The 15,370-nt window shown below is 56.6% G+C and overlaps 1 protein-coding gene across 2 annotated transcripts in view; it reads right to left on the bottom strand.

Moving 5' to 3' along the window:
* The window catches only part of LOC132381839 (E3 ubiquitin-protein ligase RNF31-like), a 32,099-nt gene that overhangs the window by 15,180 nt on the left and 1,549 nt on the right, over window positions 1-15,370 (bottom strand). For both annotated transcript variants that reach the window (XM_059951458.1, XM_059951459.1), the window contains exons 3-6: window positions 11,574-11,720; window positions 8,747-8,902; window positions 6,661-6,714; window positions 5,943-6,006 (exon numbers count right to left, since the gene is read on the bottom strand). In XM_059951458.1, coding sequence (XP_059807441.1) covers window positions 5,943-6,006; window positions 6,661-6,714; window positions 8,747-8,902; window positions 11,574-11,720 — 421 coding nt within the window. The remainder of the gene's footprint in view (window positions 1-5,942; window positions 6,007-6,660; window positions 6,715-8,746; window positions 8,903-11,573; window positions 11,721-15,370) is intronic.

A 15,370-nucleotide genomic window follows, 5' to 3' on the forward strand; every position in this document is an offset into this window, starting at 1 on the left:
GTCACGTGTACTGAGGAACAGTCAGAAGCTTGTGTGTGGCTGACGGGTCAGACTGGAGTTGGGTGTCACTGTCACGTGTACTGAGGAACAGTCAGAAGCTTGTGTGTGGCTGACGGGTTAGACTGGAGTTGGGTGTCACTGTCACGTGTACTGAGGAACAGTCAGAAGCTTGTGTGTGGCTGACGGGTCAGACTGGAGTTGGGTGTCACTGTCACGTGTACTGAGGAACAGTCAGAAGCTTGTGGTGGCTGACGGGTCAGACTGGAGTTGGGTGTCACTGTCACGTGTACTGAGGAACAGTCAGAAGCTTGTGTGTGGCTGACGGGTCAGACTGGAGTTGGGTGTCACTGTCACTTGTACTGAGGAACAGTCAGAAGCTTGTGTGTGGCTGACGGGTCAGACTGGAGTTGGGTGTCACTGTCACGTGTACTGAGGAACAGTCAGAAGCTTGTGTGTGGCTGACGGGTCAGACTGGAGTTGGGTGTCACTGTCACGTGTACTGAGGAACAGTCAGAAGCTTGTGTGTGGCTGACGGGCTGACGGGTCAGACTGGAGTTGGGTGTCACTGTCACGTGTACTGAGGAACAGTCAGAAGCTTGTGTGTGGCTGACGGGTCAGACTGGAGTTGGGTGTCACTGTCACGTGTACTGAGGAACAGTCAGAAGCTTGTGTGTGGCTGACGGGTCAGATTGGAGTTGGGTGTCACTGTCACGTGTACTGAGGAACAGTCAGAAGCTTGTGTGTGGCTGACGGGCTGACGGGTCAGACTGGAGTTGGGTGTCACTGTCACGTGTACTGAGGAACAGTCAGAAGCTTGTGTGTGGCTGACGGGCTGACGGGTCAGACTGGAGTTGGGTGTCACTGTCACGTGTACTGAGGAACAGTCAGAAGCTTGTGTGTGGCTGACGGGTCAGACTGGAGTTGGGTGTCACTGTCACATGTACTGAGGAACAGTCAGAAGCTTGTGTGTGGCTGACGGGCTGACGGGTCAGACTGGAGTTGGGTGTCACTGTCACGTGTACTGAGGAACAGTCAGAAGCTTGTGTGTGGCTGACGGGTCAGACTGGAGTTGGGTGTCACTGTCACATGTACTGAGGAACAGTCAGAAGCTTGTGTGTGGCTGACGGGCTGACGGGTCAGACTGGAGTTGGGTGTCACTGTCACGTGTACTGAGGAACAGTCAGAAGCTTGTGTGTGGCTGACGGGCTGACGGGTCAGACTGGAGTTGGGTGTCACTGTCACGTGTACTGAGGAACAGTCAGAAGCTTGTGTGTGGCTGACGGGTCAGATTGGAGTTGGGTGTCACTGTCACGTGTACTGAGGAACAGTCAGAAGCTTGTGTGTGGCTGACGGGCTGACGGGTCAGACTGGAGTTGGGTGTCACTGTCACGTGTACTGAGGAACAGTCAGAAGCTTGTGTGTGGCTGACGGGTCAGACTGGAGTTGGGTGTCACTGTCACATGTACTGAGGAACAGTCAGAAGCTTGTGTGTGGCTGACGGGCTGACGGGTCAGACTGGAGTTGGGTGTCACTGTCACGTGTACTGAGGAACAGTCAGAAGCTTGTGTGTGGCTGACGGGTCAGACTGGAGTTGGGTGTCACTGTCACATGTACTGAGGAACAGTCAGAAGCTTGTGTGTGGCTGACGGGCTGACGGGTCAGACTGGAGTTGGGTGTCACTGTCACGTGTACTGAGGAACAGTCAGAAGCTTGTGTGTGGCTGACGGGCTGACGGGTCAGACTGGAGTTGGGTGTCACTGTCACGTGTACTGAGGAACAGTCAGAAGCTTGTGTGTGGCTGACGGGTCAGACTGGAGTTGGGTGTCACTGTCACGTGTACTGAGGAACAGTCAGAAGCTTGTGTGTGGCTGACGGGCTGACGGGTCAGACTGGAGTTGGGTGTCACTGTCACGTGTACTGAGGAACAGTCAGAAGCTTGTGTGTGGCTGACGGGCTGACGGGTCAGACTGGAGTTGGGTGTCACTGTCACGTGTACTGAGGAACAGTCAGAAGCTTGTGTGTGGCTGACGGGTCAGACTGGAGTTGGGTGTCACTGTCACATGTACTGAGGAACAGTCAGAAGCTTGTGTGTGGCTGACGGGCTGACGGGTCAGACTGGAGTTGGGTGTCACTGTCACGTGTACTGAGGAACAGTCAGAAGCTTGTGTGTGGCTGACGGGCTGACGGGTCAGACTGGAGTTGGGTGTCACTGTCACGTGTACTGAGGAACAGTCAGAAGCTTGTGTGTGGCTGACGGGTCAGACTGGAGTTGGGTGTCACTGTCACATGTACTGAGGAACAGTCAGAAGCTTGTGTGTGGCTGACGGGCTGACGGGTCAGACTGGAGTTGGGTGTCACTGTCACGTGTACTGAGGAACAGTCAGAAGCTTGTGTGTGGCTGACGGGCTGACGGGTCAGACTGGAGTTGGGTGTCACTGTCACGTGTACTGAGGAACAGTCAGAAGCTTGTGTGTGGCTGACGGGTCAGACTGGAGTTGGGTGTCACTGTCACATGTACTGAGGAACAGTCAGAAGCTTGTGTGTGGCTGACGGGCTGACGGGTCAGACTGGAGTTGGGTGTCACTGTCACGTGTACTGAGGAACAGTCAGAAGCTTGTGTGTGGCTGACGGGCTGACGGGTCAGACTGGAGTTGGGTGTCACTGTCACGTGTACTGAGGAACAGTCAGAAGCTTGTGTGTGGCTGACGGGTCAGACTGGAGTTGGGTGTCACTGTCACGTGTACTGAGGAACAGTCAGAAGCTTGTGTGTGGCTGACGGGCTGACGGGTCAGACTGGAGTTGGGTGTCACTGTCACGTGTACTGAGGAACAGTCAGAAGCTTGTGTGTGGCTGACGGGTCAGACTGGAGTTGGGTGTCACTGTCACGTGTACTGAGGAACAGTCAGAAGCTTGTGTGTGGCTGACGGGTTAGACTGGAGTTGGGTGTCACTGTCACGTGTACTGAGGAACAGTCAGAAGCTTGTGTGTGGCTGACGGGTCAGACTGGAGTTGGGTGTCACTGTCACGTGTACTGAGGAACAGTCAGAAGCTTGTGGTGGCTGACGGGTCAGACTGGAGTTGGGTGTCACTGTCACGTGTACTGAGGAACAGTCAGAAGCTTGTGTGTGGCTGACGGGTCAGACTGGAGTTGGGTGTCACTGTCACGTGTACTGAGGAACAGTCAGAAGCTTGTGTGTGGCTGACGGGTCAGACTGGAGTTGGGTGTCACTGTCACGTGTACTGAGGAACAGTCAGAAGCTTGTGTGTGGCTGACGGAGTGACGGGTCAGACTGGAGTTGGGTGTCACTGTCACGTGTACTGAGGAACAGTCAGAAGCTTGTGTGTGGCTGACGGGTCAGACTGGAGTTGTGTGTCACTGTCACGTGTACTGAGGAACAGTCAGAAGCTTGTGTGTGGCTGACGGGTCAGATTGGAGTTGGGTGTCACTGTCACGTGTACTGAGGAACAGTCAGAAGCTTGTGTGTGGCTGACGGGTCAGACTGGAGTTGGGTGTCACTGTCACGTGTACTGAGGAACAGTCAGAAGCTTGTGTGTGGCTGACGGGTCAGACTGGAGTTGGGTGTCACTGTCACGTGTACTGAGGAACAGTCAGAAGCTTGTGTGTGGCTGACGGGTCAGACTGCAGTTGGGTGTCACTGTCACGTGTACTGAGGAACAGTCAGAAGCTTGTGTGTGGCTGACGGGTCAGACTGGAGTTGGGTGTCACTGTCACGTGTACTGAGGAACAGTCAGAAGCTTGTGTGTGGCTGACGGGTCAGACTGGAGTTGGGTGTCACTGTCACGTGTACTGAGGAACAGTCAGAAGCTTGTGTGTGGCTGACGGGTCAGACTGGAGTTGGGTGTCACTGTCACGTGTACTGAGGAACAGTCAGAAGCTTGTGTGTGGCTGACGGAGTGACGGGTCAGACTGGAGTTGGGTGTCACTGTCACGTGTACTGAGGAACAGTCAGAAGCTTGTGTGTGGCTGACGGAGTGACGGGTCAGACTGGAGTTGGGTGTCACTGTCACGTGTACTGAGGAACAGTCAGAAGCTTGTGTGTGGCTGACAGGTCAGACTGGAGTTGGGTGTCACTGTCACGTGTACTGAGGAACAGTCAGAAGCTTGTGTGTGGCTGACAGGCTGACGGGTCAGACTGGAGTTGGGTGTCACTGTCACGTGTACTGAGGAACAGTCAGAAGCTTGTGTGTGGCTGACGGAGTGACGGGTCAGACTGGAGTTGGGTGTCACTGTCACGTGTACTGAGGAACAGTCAGAAGCTTGTGTGTGGCTGACAGGCTGACGGGTCAGACTGGAGTTGGGTGTCACTGTCACGTGTACTGAGGAACAGTCAGAAGCTTGTGTGTGGCTGACGGGCTGACGGGTCAGACTGGAGTTGGGTGTCACTGTCACGTGTACTGAGGAACAGTCAGAAGCTTGTGTGTGGCTGACGGAGTGACGGGTCAGACTGGAGTTGGGTGTCACTGTCACGTGTACTGAGGAACAGTCAGAAGCTTGTGTGTGGCTGACGGGCTGACGGGTCAGACTGGAGTTGGGTGTCACTGTCACGTGTACTGAGGAACAGTCAGAAGCTTGTGTGTGGCTGACGGAGTGACGGGTCAGACTGGAGTTGGGTGTCACTGTCACGTGTACTGAGGAACAGTCAGAAGCTTGTGTGTGGCTGACAGGTCAGACTGGAGTTGGGTGTCACTGTCACGTGTACTGAGGAACAGTCAGAAGCTTGTGTGTGGCTGACAGGCTGACGGGTCAGACTGGAGTTGGGTGTCACTGTCACGTGTACTGAGGAACAGTCAGAAGCTTGTGTGTGGCTGACGGGCTGACGGGTCAGACTGGAGTTGGGTGTCACTGTCACGTGTACTGAGGAACAGTCAGAAGCTTGTGTGTGGCTGACGGGTCAGACTGGAGTTGGGTGTCACTGTCACGTGTACTGAGGAACAGTCAGAAGCTTGTGTGTGGCTGACGGGCTGACGGGTCAGACTGGAGTTGGGTGTCACTGTCACGTGTACTGAGGAACAGTCAGAAGCTTGTGTGTGGCTGACGGGTCAGACTGGAGTTGGGTGTCACTGTCACGTGTACTGAGGAACAGTCAGAAGCTTGTGTGTGGCTGACGGGTCAGACTGGAGTTGGGTGTCACTGTCACGTGTACTGAGGAACAGTCAGAAGCTTGTGTGTGGCTGACGGGTCAGACTGGAGTTGGGTGTCACTGTCACGTGTACTGAGGAACAGTCAGAAGCTTGTGTGTGGCTGACGGAGTGACGGGTCAGACTGGAGTTGGGTGTCACTGTCACGTGTACTGAGGAACAGTCAGAAGCTTGTGTGTGGCTGACGGGCTGACGGGTCAGACTGGAGTTGGGTGTCACTGTCACGTGTACTGAGGAACAGTCAGAAGCTTGTGTGTGGCTGACGGAGTGACGGGTCAGACTGGAGTTGGGTGTCACTGTCACGTGTACTGAGGAACAGTCAGAAGCTTGTGTGTGGCTGACGGGCTGACGGGTCAGACTGGAGTTGGGTGTCACTGTCACGTGTACTGAGGAACAGTCAGAAGCTCGTGTGTGGCTGACGGGCTGACGGGTCAGACTGGAGTTGGGTGTCAGACTATTTGGATGGGGCAGTGCAGTGAGCTCAATGGGTAGCAATGCAGATTGAATCCTACCAGCTCCAGAGCGAGTGCAGTGCAGGGATTCAATGAGGTCGATTGTCAGGTCTGGAGTGTAACTTATTGTACAAGGAAACTGTTTGAGGTTCTTAGAACTTTCCCTGACCCTGCTTTCAGGTTTCTGAATCTTCTGCCTGATGACGGGTGACGAGAGGATAGGCCAAGTGGCGGCTGGTCACTGCAATGCACTGAAGGTCAGGCGTCTCCCCAGGGTGGGGGCCAGGGTTGCGAATGGGGACCGCAGAGACGCCAGCATTCAGCACTCACCTGGACTGTCCGCCACCGGACGGGGATCCTGAACGCCGGGGGTCAGAGGCGTCGCTTCCGGCCTCTGCGAGGTGAGAGGACACAGATGAGGACCGAGAGCTGCCCGCCCACTGCCCACCCCCCCCCCCACCCAGCAGTTCATGTCCCATCCGACTGTGTCCCATCCGACTGTGACCCCCCTCACCCCCTCCCTTCGGAAGAATCCACCTCTCCCAGCTTCACCGCCACCCCCAGACCCTTCATCCCCACCTGCTCCCTCCAGGAATAAAATCTTCTCACCTCACAGGCCCCCATCCTCCATTCTTACACAAACCCCCCGTACACGTTGCCCACACCTGTCCCCAAACCCACCTCGGGGTCAGAGATCAGACCAGTGCCCTCTCCCCCTTCTCTGCCCGGAAGCGACTGGCCATGCGTGTCCGAACTCTCCTCACAGGGGCTGCCCGGGGAAACCTTCCCCACACATCCCCCTCGGTAGAGATCGAATCCACCCCGCTCTGCGCCCCAAAGCAGAGTTCACAGCGACCTCTCTAACCAAGGCGACGCTACCCTGCGTGAGGTCAGTCCGATATCCTGGGGGTTACCAGCCAACTGTCTGCTCCGGGGTGGGGGCAGAGGGGGGGGGGGCCAGCATATGTAGCCCACCCACATTTCTACTCCCTACCCATTCACCACACCACCCTCCCCCTCCACAGCATGGGGCTGCTGAGCTGCCTACCTGGGTCCCGGTGGACAGAAGCTGGCTGAAGAGTTCTGGGTGGGGGTGTGTTCCCTGAAACAGAAACAGAGATGTGGGGTGGGTGGGGGGTTTGTGGGAAGAGGAGACGCCCTGTCCTCATGGTCACGTCAGCACCTGGTGATCACTCACATCCCACTCCCGCCAATATCAGCATCGCCACGTAATCCACAGAAATGCCAGTGTAAACACGTCACACTGCTCTCCTCCCACTCACCCACCCTCTCTCTCTCACTCACACACTCACCCTCTCTCTCTAACACAAACACCGTCACCCTCCCTGCTAATAAACACAGTCCCTCTCTCTAACACAAACACCGTCACCCTGCCTGCTAATAAACACAGTTCCTCTCTCTAACACAAACACCGTCACCCTCCCTGCTGATAAACACAGTTCCTCTCTCTAACACAAACACCGTCACCCTCCCTGCTGATAAACACAGTCCCTCTCTCTAACACAAACACCGTCACCCTCCCTGCTAATAAACACAGTCCCTCTCTCTAACACAAACACCGTCACCCTCGCTGCTAATAAACACAGTCCCTCTCTCTAACACAAACACCGTCACCCTGCCTGCTGATAAACACAGTTCCTCTCTCTAACACAAACACCGTCACCCTCCCTCTCTAACACACACTCACCCTCTCTCTCTAACACAAACACCGTCACCCTCCCTGCTGATAAACACAGTCCCTCTCTCTAACACAAACACCATCACCCTCCCTGCTAATAAACACAGTCCCTCTCTCTAATACAAACACCGTCACCCTCCCTGCTAATAAACACAGTCCCTCTCTCTAATACAAACACCGTCACCCTCCCTGCTAATAAACACAGTCCCTCTCTCTAACACAAACACCGTCACCCTCCCTGCTAATAAACACAGTCCCTCTCTCTAACACAAACACCGTCACCCTCCCTGCTAATAAACACAGTCCCTCTCTCTAATAGAAACACCGTCACCCTCCCTCTCTAACACACACAGCCCTCTCTCTCTCTAATAGAAACAGTCCCCTCTCTCTCTCTAATAGAAACACCGTCACCCTCCCTCTCTAATAAACACAGTCCCTCTCTCTCTCTAATAGAATCACCGGCACCCTTCCTCTGTGATAAACACAGTCCCTCTCTCTCTAATAGAAACACCATCACCCTCCTTCTCTAACACACACAGCCCTCTCTCTCTCTCTCTCTCTAATAGAATCACCGGCACCCTCCCTCTGTGATAAACACAGTCCCTCTCTCTCTAATAGAAACACCAACACCCTCCCTCTCTAACACACACAGTCCCTCTCCCTCTCTCTCTCTAAAAGAAGCACCATCACCCTCCCTCTCTAACACACACAGACACACTGCTGGGGTTTTGGTTGTGGGCTGGAAGGTGTTTCCCATAACGGCTCGGTTTAGAGAAACTGCGATCGCAGCACCCTGCGGTGGGTTGAGAAGGAACAAGTGAAGAGTTTGGAAGGAAGAGGGAAGCGGGAGAGAACGAGCCCAGGAGCAGAGGGGGCACACTCCAACTGCACAAGGTCCCAGTGAGACTTCCCGTGCGATATCGTGCACGGGAGGCCAGGGCTCCCGGCCAAAGGAAGGGGAGATGTTAACAGAGCGGGCACAATGAAGGTTCACCGGATCGGCCCCAGGGATGGGAGGGTTTGTGGGGTGAAACTGTCCCGCGACGTGGGATTACATAAGTAGGGCCAGGAACTCTTGAGGTCAGGAAAGTTCGAGGCGATCTCACTGAAAACCCTCCCTGGACAAAGGGTGCATGTGAGGGAGGGAGGGAGGGGGTTTTACTCCTGACTGGGATGTCCCACAGCAGCAGGGAGGGGTGGGGGAAGTCCTCAGAATAAGGGGTCAGGGGTCAAGCATTCAGGACAGAGAATGTGATGGGTTTCCCTCACCGTCTCCATCCCCAACACTCTCCTTCGGAGGGAGCTGAACCTCTGGAATTCTCCCTCCTCAGCGGAGGGAGGCCAGTCTTGCGAGTGGAGGGAGAGGAGGGCACTGAAGAACACGGGAACGAGGAGGACACGTCTCAGCACGCGATACCAGCCAGCCAGCCCTCACCTTGCGCAGGAGGTCCAGCTCGAACTGCAACAAGGCCACCTCCACAGTCACCGCGGCAACCTTGCGGCGATCGGGCTCGGCCACGTCCTCCGGAAAACTCATCCCGTCCCGCAGCTCCACTGTGTATCCGTACAGATGCAGGATGTCCCGGCCACCCTGTGGAATGCCAGCAAAATCAGCACAGACAACTTCACCAGGGTGGGGATATCTGTACACCAACCGGTGTCCCTCAGTCACTCTCCCTCAGGGGGATATCTGTACACTGACCGGTGTCCCTCAGTCCCTCTCTCTCAGGGGGATATCTGTACACTGACCGGTGTCCCTCAGTCCCTCTCCCGCAGGGGGCTATCTGTACACTGACCGGTGTCTCTCAGTCCCTCTCCCTCAGGGGATATCTGTACACTGACCGGTGTCCCTCAGTCCCTCTCCCGCAGGGGGCTATCTGTACACTGACCGGTGTCTCTCAGTCCCTCTCCCTCGGGGGGATATCTGTACACCAACCGGTGTCCCTCAGTCCCTCTCCCTCAGGGGGATATCTGTACACTGACCGGTGTCCCTCAGTCCCTCTCCCTCAGGGGGCTATCTGTACACTGACCGGTGTCTCTCAGTCCCTCTCCCTCAGGAGGATATCTGTACACTGACCGGTGTCCCTCGGTCCCTCTCCCTCTGGGGGGGATATCTGTACACTGACCGGTGTCTCTCAGTCCCTCTCCCTCAGGGGGATATCTGTACACTGACCGGTGTCCCTCAGTCACTCTCCCTCAGGGGGATATCTGTACACTGACTGGTGTCTCTCAGTCCCTCTCCCTCAGGGGGATATCTGTACACTGACTGGTGTCCCTCAGTCCCTCTCCCTCAGGGGGATATCTGTACACCGACCGGTGTCCCTCAGTCCCTCTCCCTCAGGGGGATATCTGTACACCGACCGGTGTCCCTCAGTCCCTCTCCCTCAGGGGGATATCTGTACACCGACCGGTGTCCCTCAGTCCCTCTCCCTCAGGGGGATATCTGTACACTGACCGGTGTCCCTCAGTCCCTCTCCCTCAGGGGGATATCTGTACACTGACCGGTGTCTCTCAGCCCCTCTCCCTCAGGGGGATATCTGTACTCTGACCGGTGTCTCTCTGTCACTCTCCCTCAGGGGGATGTCTGCACACTGACCGGTGTCCCTCAGTCCCTCTCCTTAGGGGGATATCTGTACACCGACCGGTGTCTCTCAGTCCCTCTCCCTCAGGGTGATATCTGTACACTGACCGGTGTCCCTCAGTCCCTCTCCCCCAGGGGGATATCTGTACACTGACCGGTGTCCCTCAGTCCCTCTCCCTCAGGGGGATATCTGTACACCGACCGGTGTCTCTCAGTCCCTCTCCCTCAGGGGGATATCTGAACACCGACCGGTGTCCCTCAGTCCCTCTCCCTCAGGGGGATATCTGTACACCGACCGGTGTCTCTCAGTCCCTCTCCCTCAGGGTGATATCTGTACACTGACTGGTGTCCCTCAGTCCCTCTCCCCCAGGGGGATATCTGTACACTGACCGGTGTCCCTCAGTCCCTCTCCCTCGGGGGATATCTGTACACTGACCGGTGTCTCTCAGTCCTTCTCCCTCAGGGGGATATCTGTATACTGACCCGTGTCTCTCAGTCCCTCTCCCTGAGGGGGATATCTGTACACTGACCGGTGTCTCTCAGTCCTTCTCCCTCAGGGGGATATCTGTATACTGACCCGTGTCCCTCAGTCCCTCTCCCTCAGGGTGATATCTGTACACTGACCAATGTCCCTTAGTCCTTCTCCCTCGGGGGGTATCTGTACACTGACCGGTGTCTCTCAGTCCCTCTCCCTCAAAGGGATATCTGTACACTGACCTGTGTCCCTCAGTCCCTCTCCCTCAGGGGGATGTCTGCACACTGACCGGTGTCTCTCAGTCCCTCTCCCTCAAAGGGATATCTGTACACTGACCTGTGTCCCTCAGTCCCTCTCCCTCAGGGGGATATCTGCACACTGACCGGTGTCACTCAGTCCCTCTCCCTCAGGGGGATATCTGTACACTGACCGGTGTCCCTCAGTCCCTCTCCCTCGGGGGATATCTGTACACTGACCGGTGTCTCTCAGTCCCTCTCCCTCAGGGTGATATCTGTACACTGACCGGTGTCCCTCAGTCACTCTCCCTCAGGGGGATATCTGTACACTGACCGGTGTCTCTCAGTCCCTCTCCCTCAGGGTGATATCTGTACACTGACCGGTGTCCCTCAGTCACTCTCCCTCGGGGGGATATCTGTACACTGACCGGTGTCCCCCAGTCCCTTTCCCTAGGGGGAATATCTGTACGCTGACCGGTGTCCATCAATCCTTCTCCCTCGGGGGGGATATCTGTACACTGACCGATGTCATTCAGTCCCTCTCCCTCTGGGGGGATATCTGTACACTGACCGGTGTCCCTCAGTCCCTCTCCCTCAGGGGGATATCTGTACACTGACCGGTGTCCCCCAGTCCCTCTCCCTCGGGGGGATATCTGTAAACTGACCGGTGTCCCCCAGTCCCTCTCCCTCGGGGGGATATCTGTAAACTGACCGGTGTCCCCCAGTCCCTCTCCCTCGGGGGGATATCTGTACACTGACCGGTGTCCCTCAGTCCCTCTCCCCCAGGGGGATATCTGTACACTGACCGGTGTCCCCCAGTCCCTCTCCCTCGGGGGGATATCTGTACACTGACCGGTGTCCCTCAGTCCCTCTCCCTCAGGGGGATATCTGTACACTGACCGGTGCCCCTCAGTCCCTCTCCCTCGGGGGGATATCTGTACACTGACCGGTCCCATTCACAGCTCATTACCTTGACAGCATCCACAGTTGTTTTAAACACAGGGTTGTTGAATTTCACGGCTCTCCAGAATTTTGGCTTGTTCAAGGACAGTAAGTTTCGGCCATACTTTTCCAGGATGTTGAAGGCCGTTGCAATGGCAGTCAGACCCTGCTGAGACTGAGACAAAACAGATAGACAAGCAATTCTCGTCCCGTCACACACTCCCAGGGACAGGGTCAGACACAGGGTGAGGCTCCCTCACCACCGTCCCGTCACACACTCCCAGGGACAGGGTCAGACACAGGGTGAGGCTCCCTCACCACCGTCCCGTCACACACTCCCAGGGACAGGGTCAGACACAGGGTGAGGCTCCCTCCGCACCGTCCCATCACACACTCCCAGGGACAGGGTCAGACACAGGGTGAGGCTCCCTCCGCACCGTCCCATCACACACTCCCAGGGACAGGGTCAGACACAGGGTGAGGCTCCCTCCACACCGTCCCATCACACACTCCCAGGGACAGGGTCAGACACAGGGTGAGGCTCCCTCCACACCGTCCCGTCACACACTCCCAGGGACAGGGTCAGACACAGGGTGAGGCTCCCTCCACACCGTCCCATCACACACTCCCAGGGACAGGGTCCTAGCCGACCCTTGCCCTACCTCAGTGGCTGTCGGTGCGGCTCAGTTGTGTGGACCGACTTAGGCCGAGCTGCTTGTCGGGCCCAGACCCCGCAATCTTCTCCAGGAGCCGTGTCCACACAACTTGAGCCGTCTCTCATCCCATTCAGGGATGCAAGTAGGAGGTAACTGTATGGGCTGCTGCTCCACACCTTCCACTTCCTTGCCCTTGTCCACCGTCCCGACACGCCATGGCGGTCGGTCCTTCCACCCGGAGGTGAGGAGGGTCCCCACTGGAAGTCCCTTTATGCCGGGGTTCTTCCCATGCACCTGGGGGATCTCGGCTGGAGGGTACTGCATAGAGCGGTGCCCTGCAATAAGTTTTTCAGTTTGTACATGGATCTCCCACACGCATGCCACTTCTGCGGGCTGGAGGAAACCGTGTACCACATGTACATGGAGTGTGTGAGGCTGCAGCTTCTTTTTGCATATTTGCGTGGGCTGCTTCTCGCCTTCTGGCTGCATTTTAGTCTCACCCTGTTTATATATGGTCATCCAGTAAGGAAGGGGGCATGGAGGGATGAGGATGTCCTAGTCAACTTGCTCCTGGGGCTGGCGAAATCCGCCATCCGAGGGTCTTGGAAACGGGTGGCGGGAGGATCTCCCCGGGCAGACTGCCTGGCAATGTTTAGGGGGTATGTTCGTGCCCGGGTAACTATTGAAAAGGAACACGCGCAGTCCACAGCAGCCTTGGAGGAGTTTCGAGACCGTTGGGCTCCGCGGGTTGTAAATGCCATCGTGGATAGGGATGGCAACATTCTGGTGTAATGTCTATTGTCTATTTGTAGTGAAGTAATTGTGTTTGCCACTGTTTTGTATATATTGTATAGCACCGAAATTTGTAATAAAGGATTTTGTAATAAAAAAAAAAGGGACAGGGTCAGACACAGGGTGAGGCTCCCTCCACACCGTCCTGTCACACACTCCCAGGGACAGGGTCAGACACAGGGTGAGGCTCCCTCCACACCGTCCCGTCACACACTCCCAGGGACAGGGTCAGACACAGGGTGATGCTCCCTCCACACCGTCCCGTCACACACTCCCAGGGACAGGGTCAGACACAGTGTGAGGCTCCCTCCGCACAGTCCCATCACACACTCCCAGGGACAGGGTCAGACACAGGGTGAGGCTCCCTCCACACCGTCCCATCACACACTCCCAGGGACAGGGTCAGACACAGGGTGAGGCTCCCCCCACACCGTCCCGTCACACACTCCCAGGGTCAGGGTCAGACACAGGGTGAGACTCCCTCCACACTGTCCTGTCACACAGTCCCAGGGACAGGGTCAGACACAGAGTGAGGCTCCCTCCACACCGTCCCGTCACACAGTCCCAGGGACAGGGTCAGACACAGGGTGAGGCTCCCTCCACACCGTCCCGTCACACACTCCCAGGGACAGGGTCAGACACAGGGTGAGGCTCCCTCCACACTGTCCCGTCACACACTCCCAGGGACAGGGTCAGACACAGGGTGAAGCTCCCTCCACACTGTACCGTCACACACTCCCAGGGACAGGGTCAGACACAGGGTGAGGCTCCCTCACCACCGTCCCATCACACACTCCCAGGGACAGGGTCAGACACAGGGTGAGACTCCCTCCACACTGTCCTGTCACACAGTCCCAGGGACAGGGTCAGACACAGAGTGAGGCTCCCTCCACACCGTCCCGTCACACAGTCCCAGGGACAGGGTCAGACACAGGGTGAGGCTCCCTCCACACTGTCCCGTCACACACTCCCAGGGACAGGGTCAGACACAGGGTGAAGCTCCCTCCACACTGTACCGTCACACACTCCCGGGGACAGGGTCAGACACAGGGTCTGCCTTTCTGCCATCGCTATCCCCCGATGGGACGGTGTTGTGGGTCTGTCGTTGGAGGGGTTGGCTCACGGCTCCAGAGAGCTCATTCCAATCCCAGCCTCTAGCAGTGAGTGAGCGAGTGAGTGTGTGTGTACGCACACTCCTGGGTTGTGAACAACTGTGTCAGATACAGCTTCACACCAGTGAGCTCCCGTAATGCTTTCTGAAATTCCAACATGCTGTACATTGGGACGTTTGTCCGCCTGAATGGCAGAAATAGTTCGTTCTAACTTCTGACGATCATCAAATTCTCTGCCTTCCGGGAATTTCTCTCCCCTCTCTGGTTGCGCTCCTCGTTTCGGTCAGTCTTTCCGCCTCTTAGCCCCTCTCCTCACCTACCCATCACCTCCTCCTTATTCCTCCATCGTCCTCCAGACCTTGGCCTCTTCTACCCATCACCTTCAGACTTACCCTATCCACCGTCCTTCCAACTCAGCTGGCGTTCCCTCTCACCTGCCAGCTCGGTCCCTGCCCCTTGCCCCCGTTCTCCGCATTGCCTCCCCATCCTGATGAAGGCCCTCGGCCCGAAACCCCGACAGGTTGCTCCCCCCCTGCCCTGCTGAGCTCCTCCAGCATTCTGCCCTCTGCCCGTCCGTGACTCCTTCCCCAGCTGTCTCCCGTGCTTTTCCACCCATCGTCACAGCCCTGTGGCCGGACCGAGGGGTGTACTGACGAGGTTAGCCCGGGAGGAGAGGCAAAGCTGCCTGGGCCTCAACTCGCTGTTCAGGAGAATGAAATGCTGCTCTTACAAAATAAAATTACGAAAGGGTGGGGATAAAAGAGAGGCAGGAAAGTCGTTTCCACCGGAGGGTGAGACTAGAATGAGGGAACCCAGCCTCAAGATTCAGGAAGGTTGATTTAGGATGGAGATGAGGAGAGGGACTGTGGAATTCTCTGACCATTGAAGCAGTGGATGCTACTTCATTAGATATAGGAAAGACGTAGACATCTGCATTGCAGGGGACGTAAGAGCCCTGGGGAAGAGGCAGCTGGGTGGGGCTGACCTACTGTGAATGGCGGAGGAGGCTCACCAGGCCCGAAGGCCGACTCCTCTCCTGTTCCTTGTGTCCCGAAGCCAAACACATTTGCCAGCCTGGGCAGAGTTTCCACCTTCCCCGTGGCTTTCCCCGGGGACGTGCAGCGGGCGGGCCCATCAGCTATCATGACGGCGGGTTGCACAAGACCGAGTAGAGACCGTTTTGGCTTCCCTGCTGCCGTTACCAGAGCCGTAAATGTTTCCCTCGTACAATAAGACGGACTCCTGACCTCACGATCCACCCCGTC

This window comes from Hypanus sabinus, chromosome 26, assembly GCF_030144855.1.
Source record: "Hypanus sabinus isolate sHypSab1 chromosome 26, sHypSab1.hap1, whole genome shotgun sequence".
Classification (NCBI taxonomy): domain Eukaryota; kingdom Metazoa; phylum Chordata; class Chondrichthyes; order Myliobatiformes; family Dasyatidae; genus Hypanus; species Hypanus sabinus.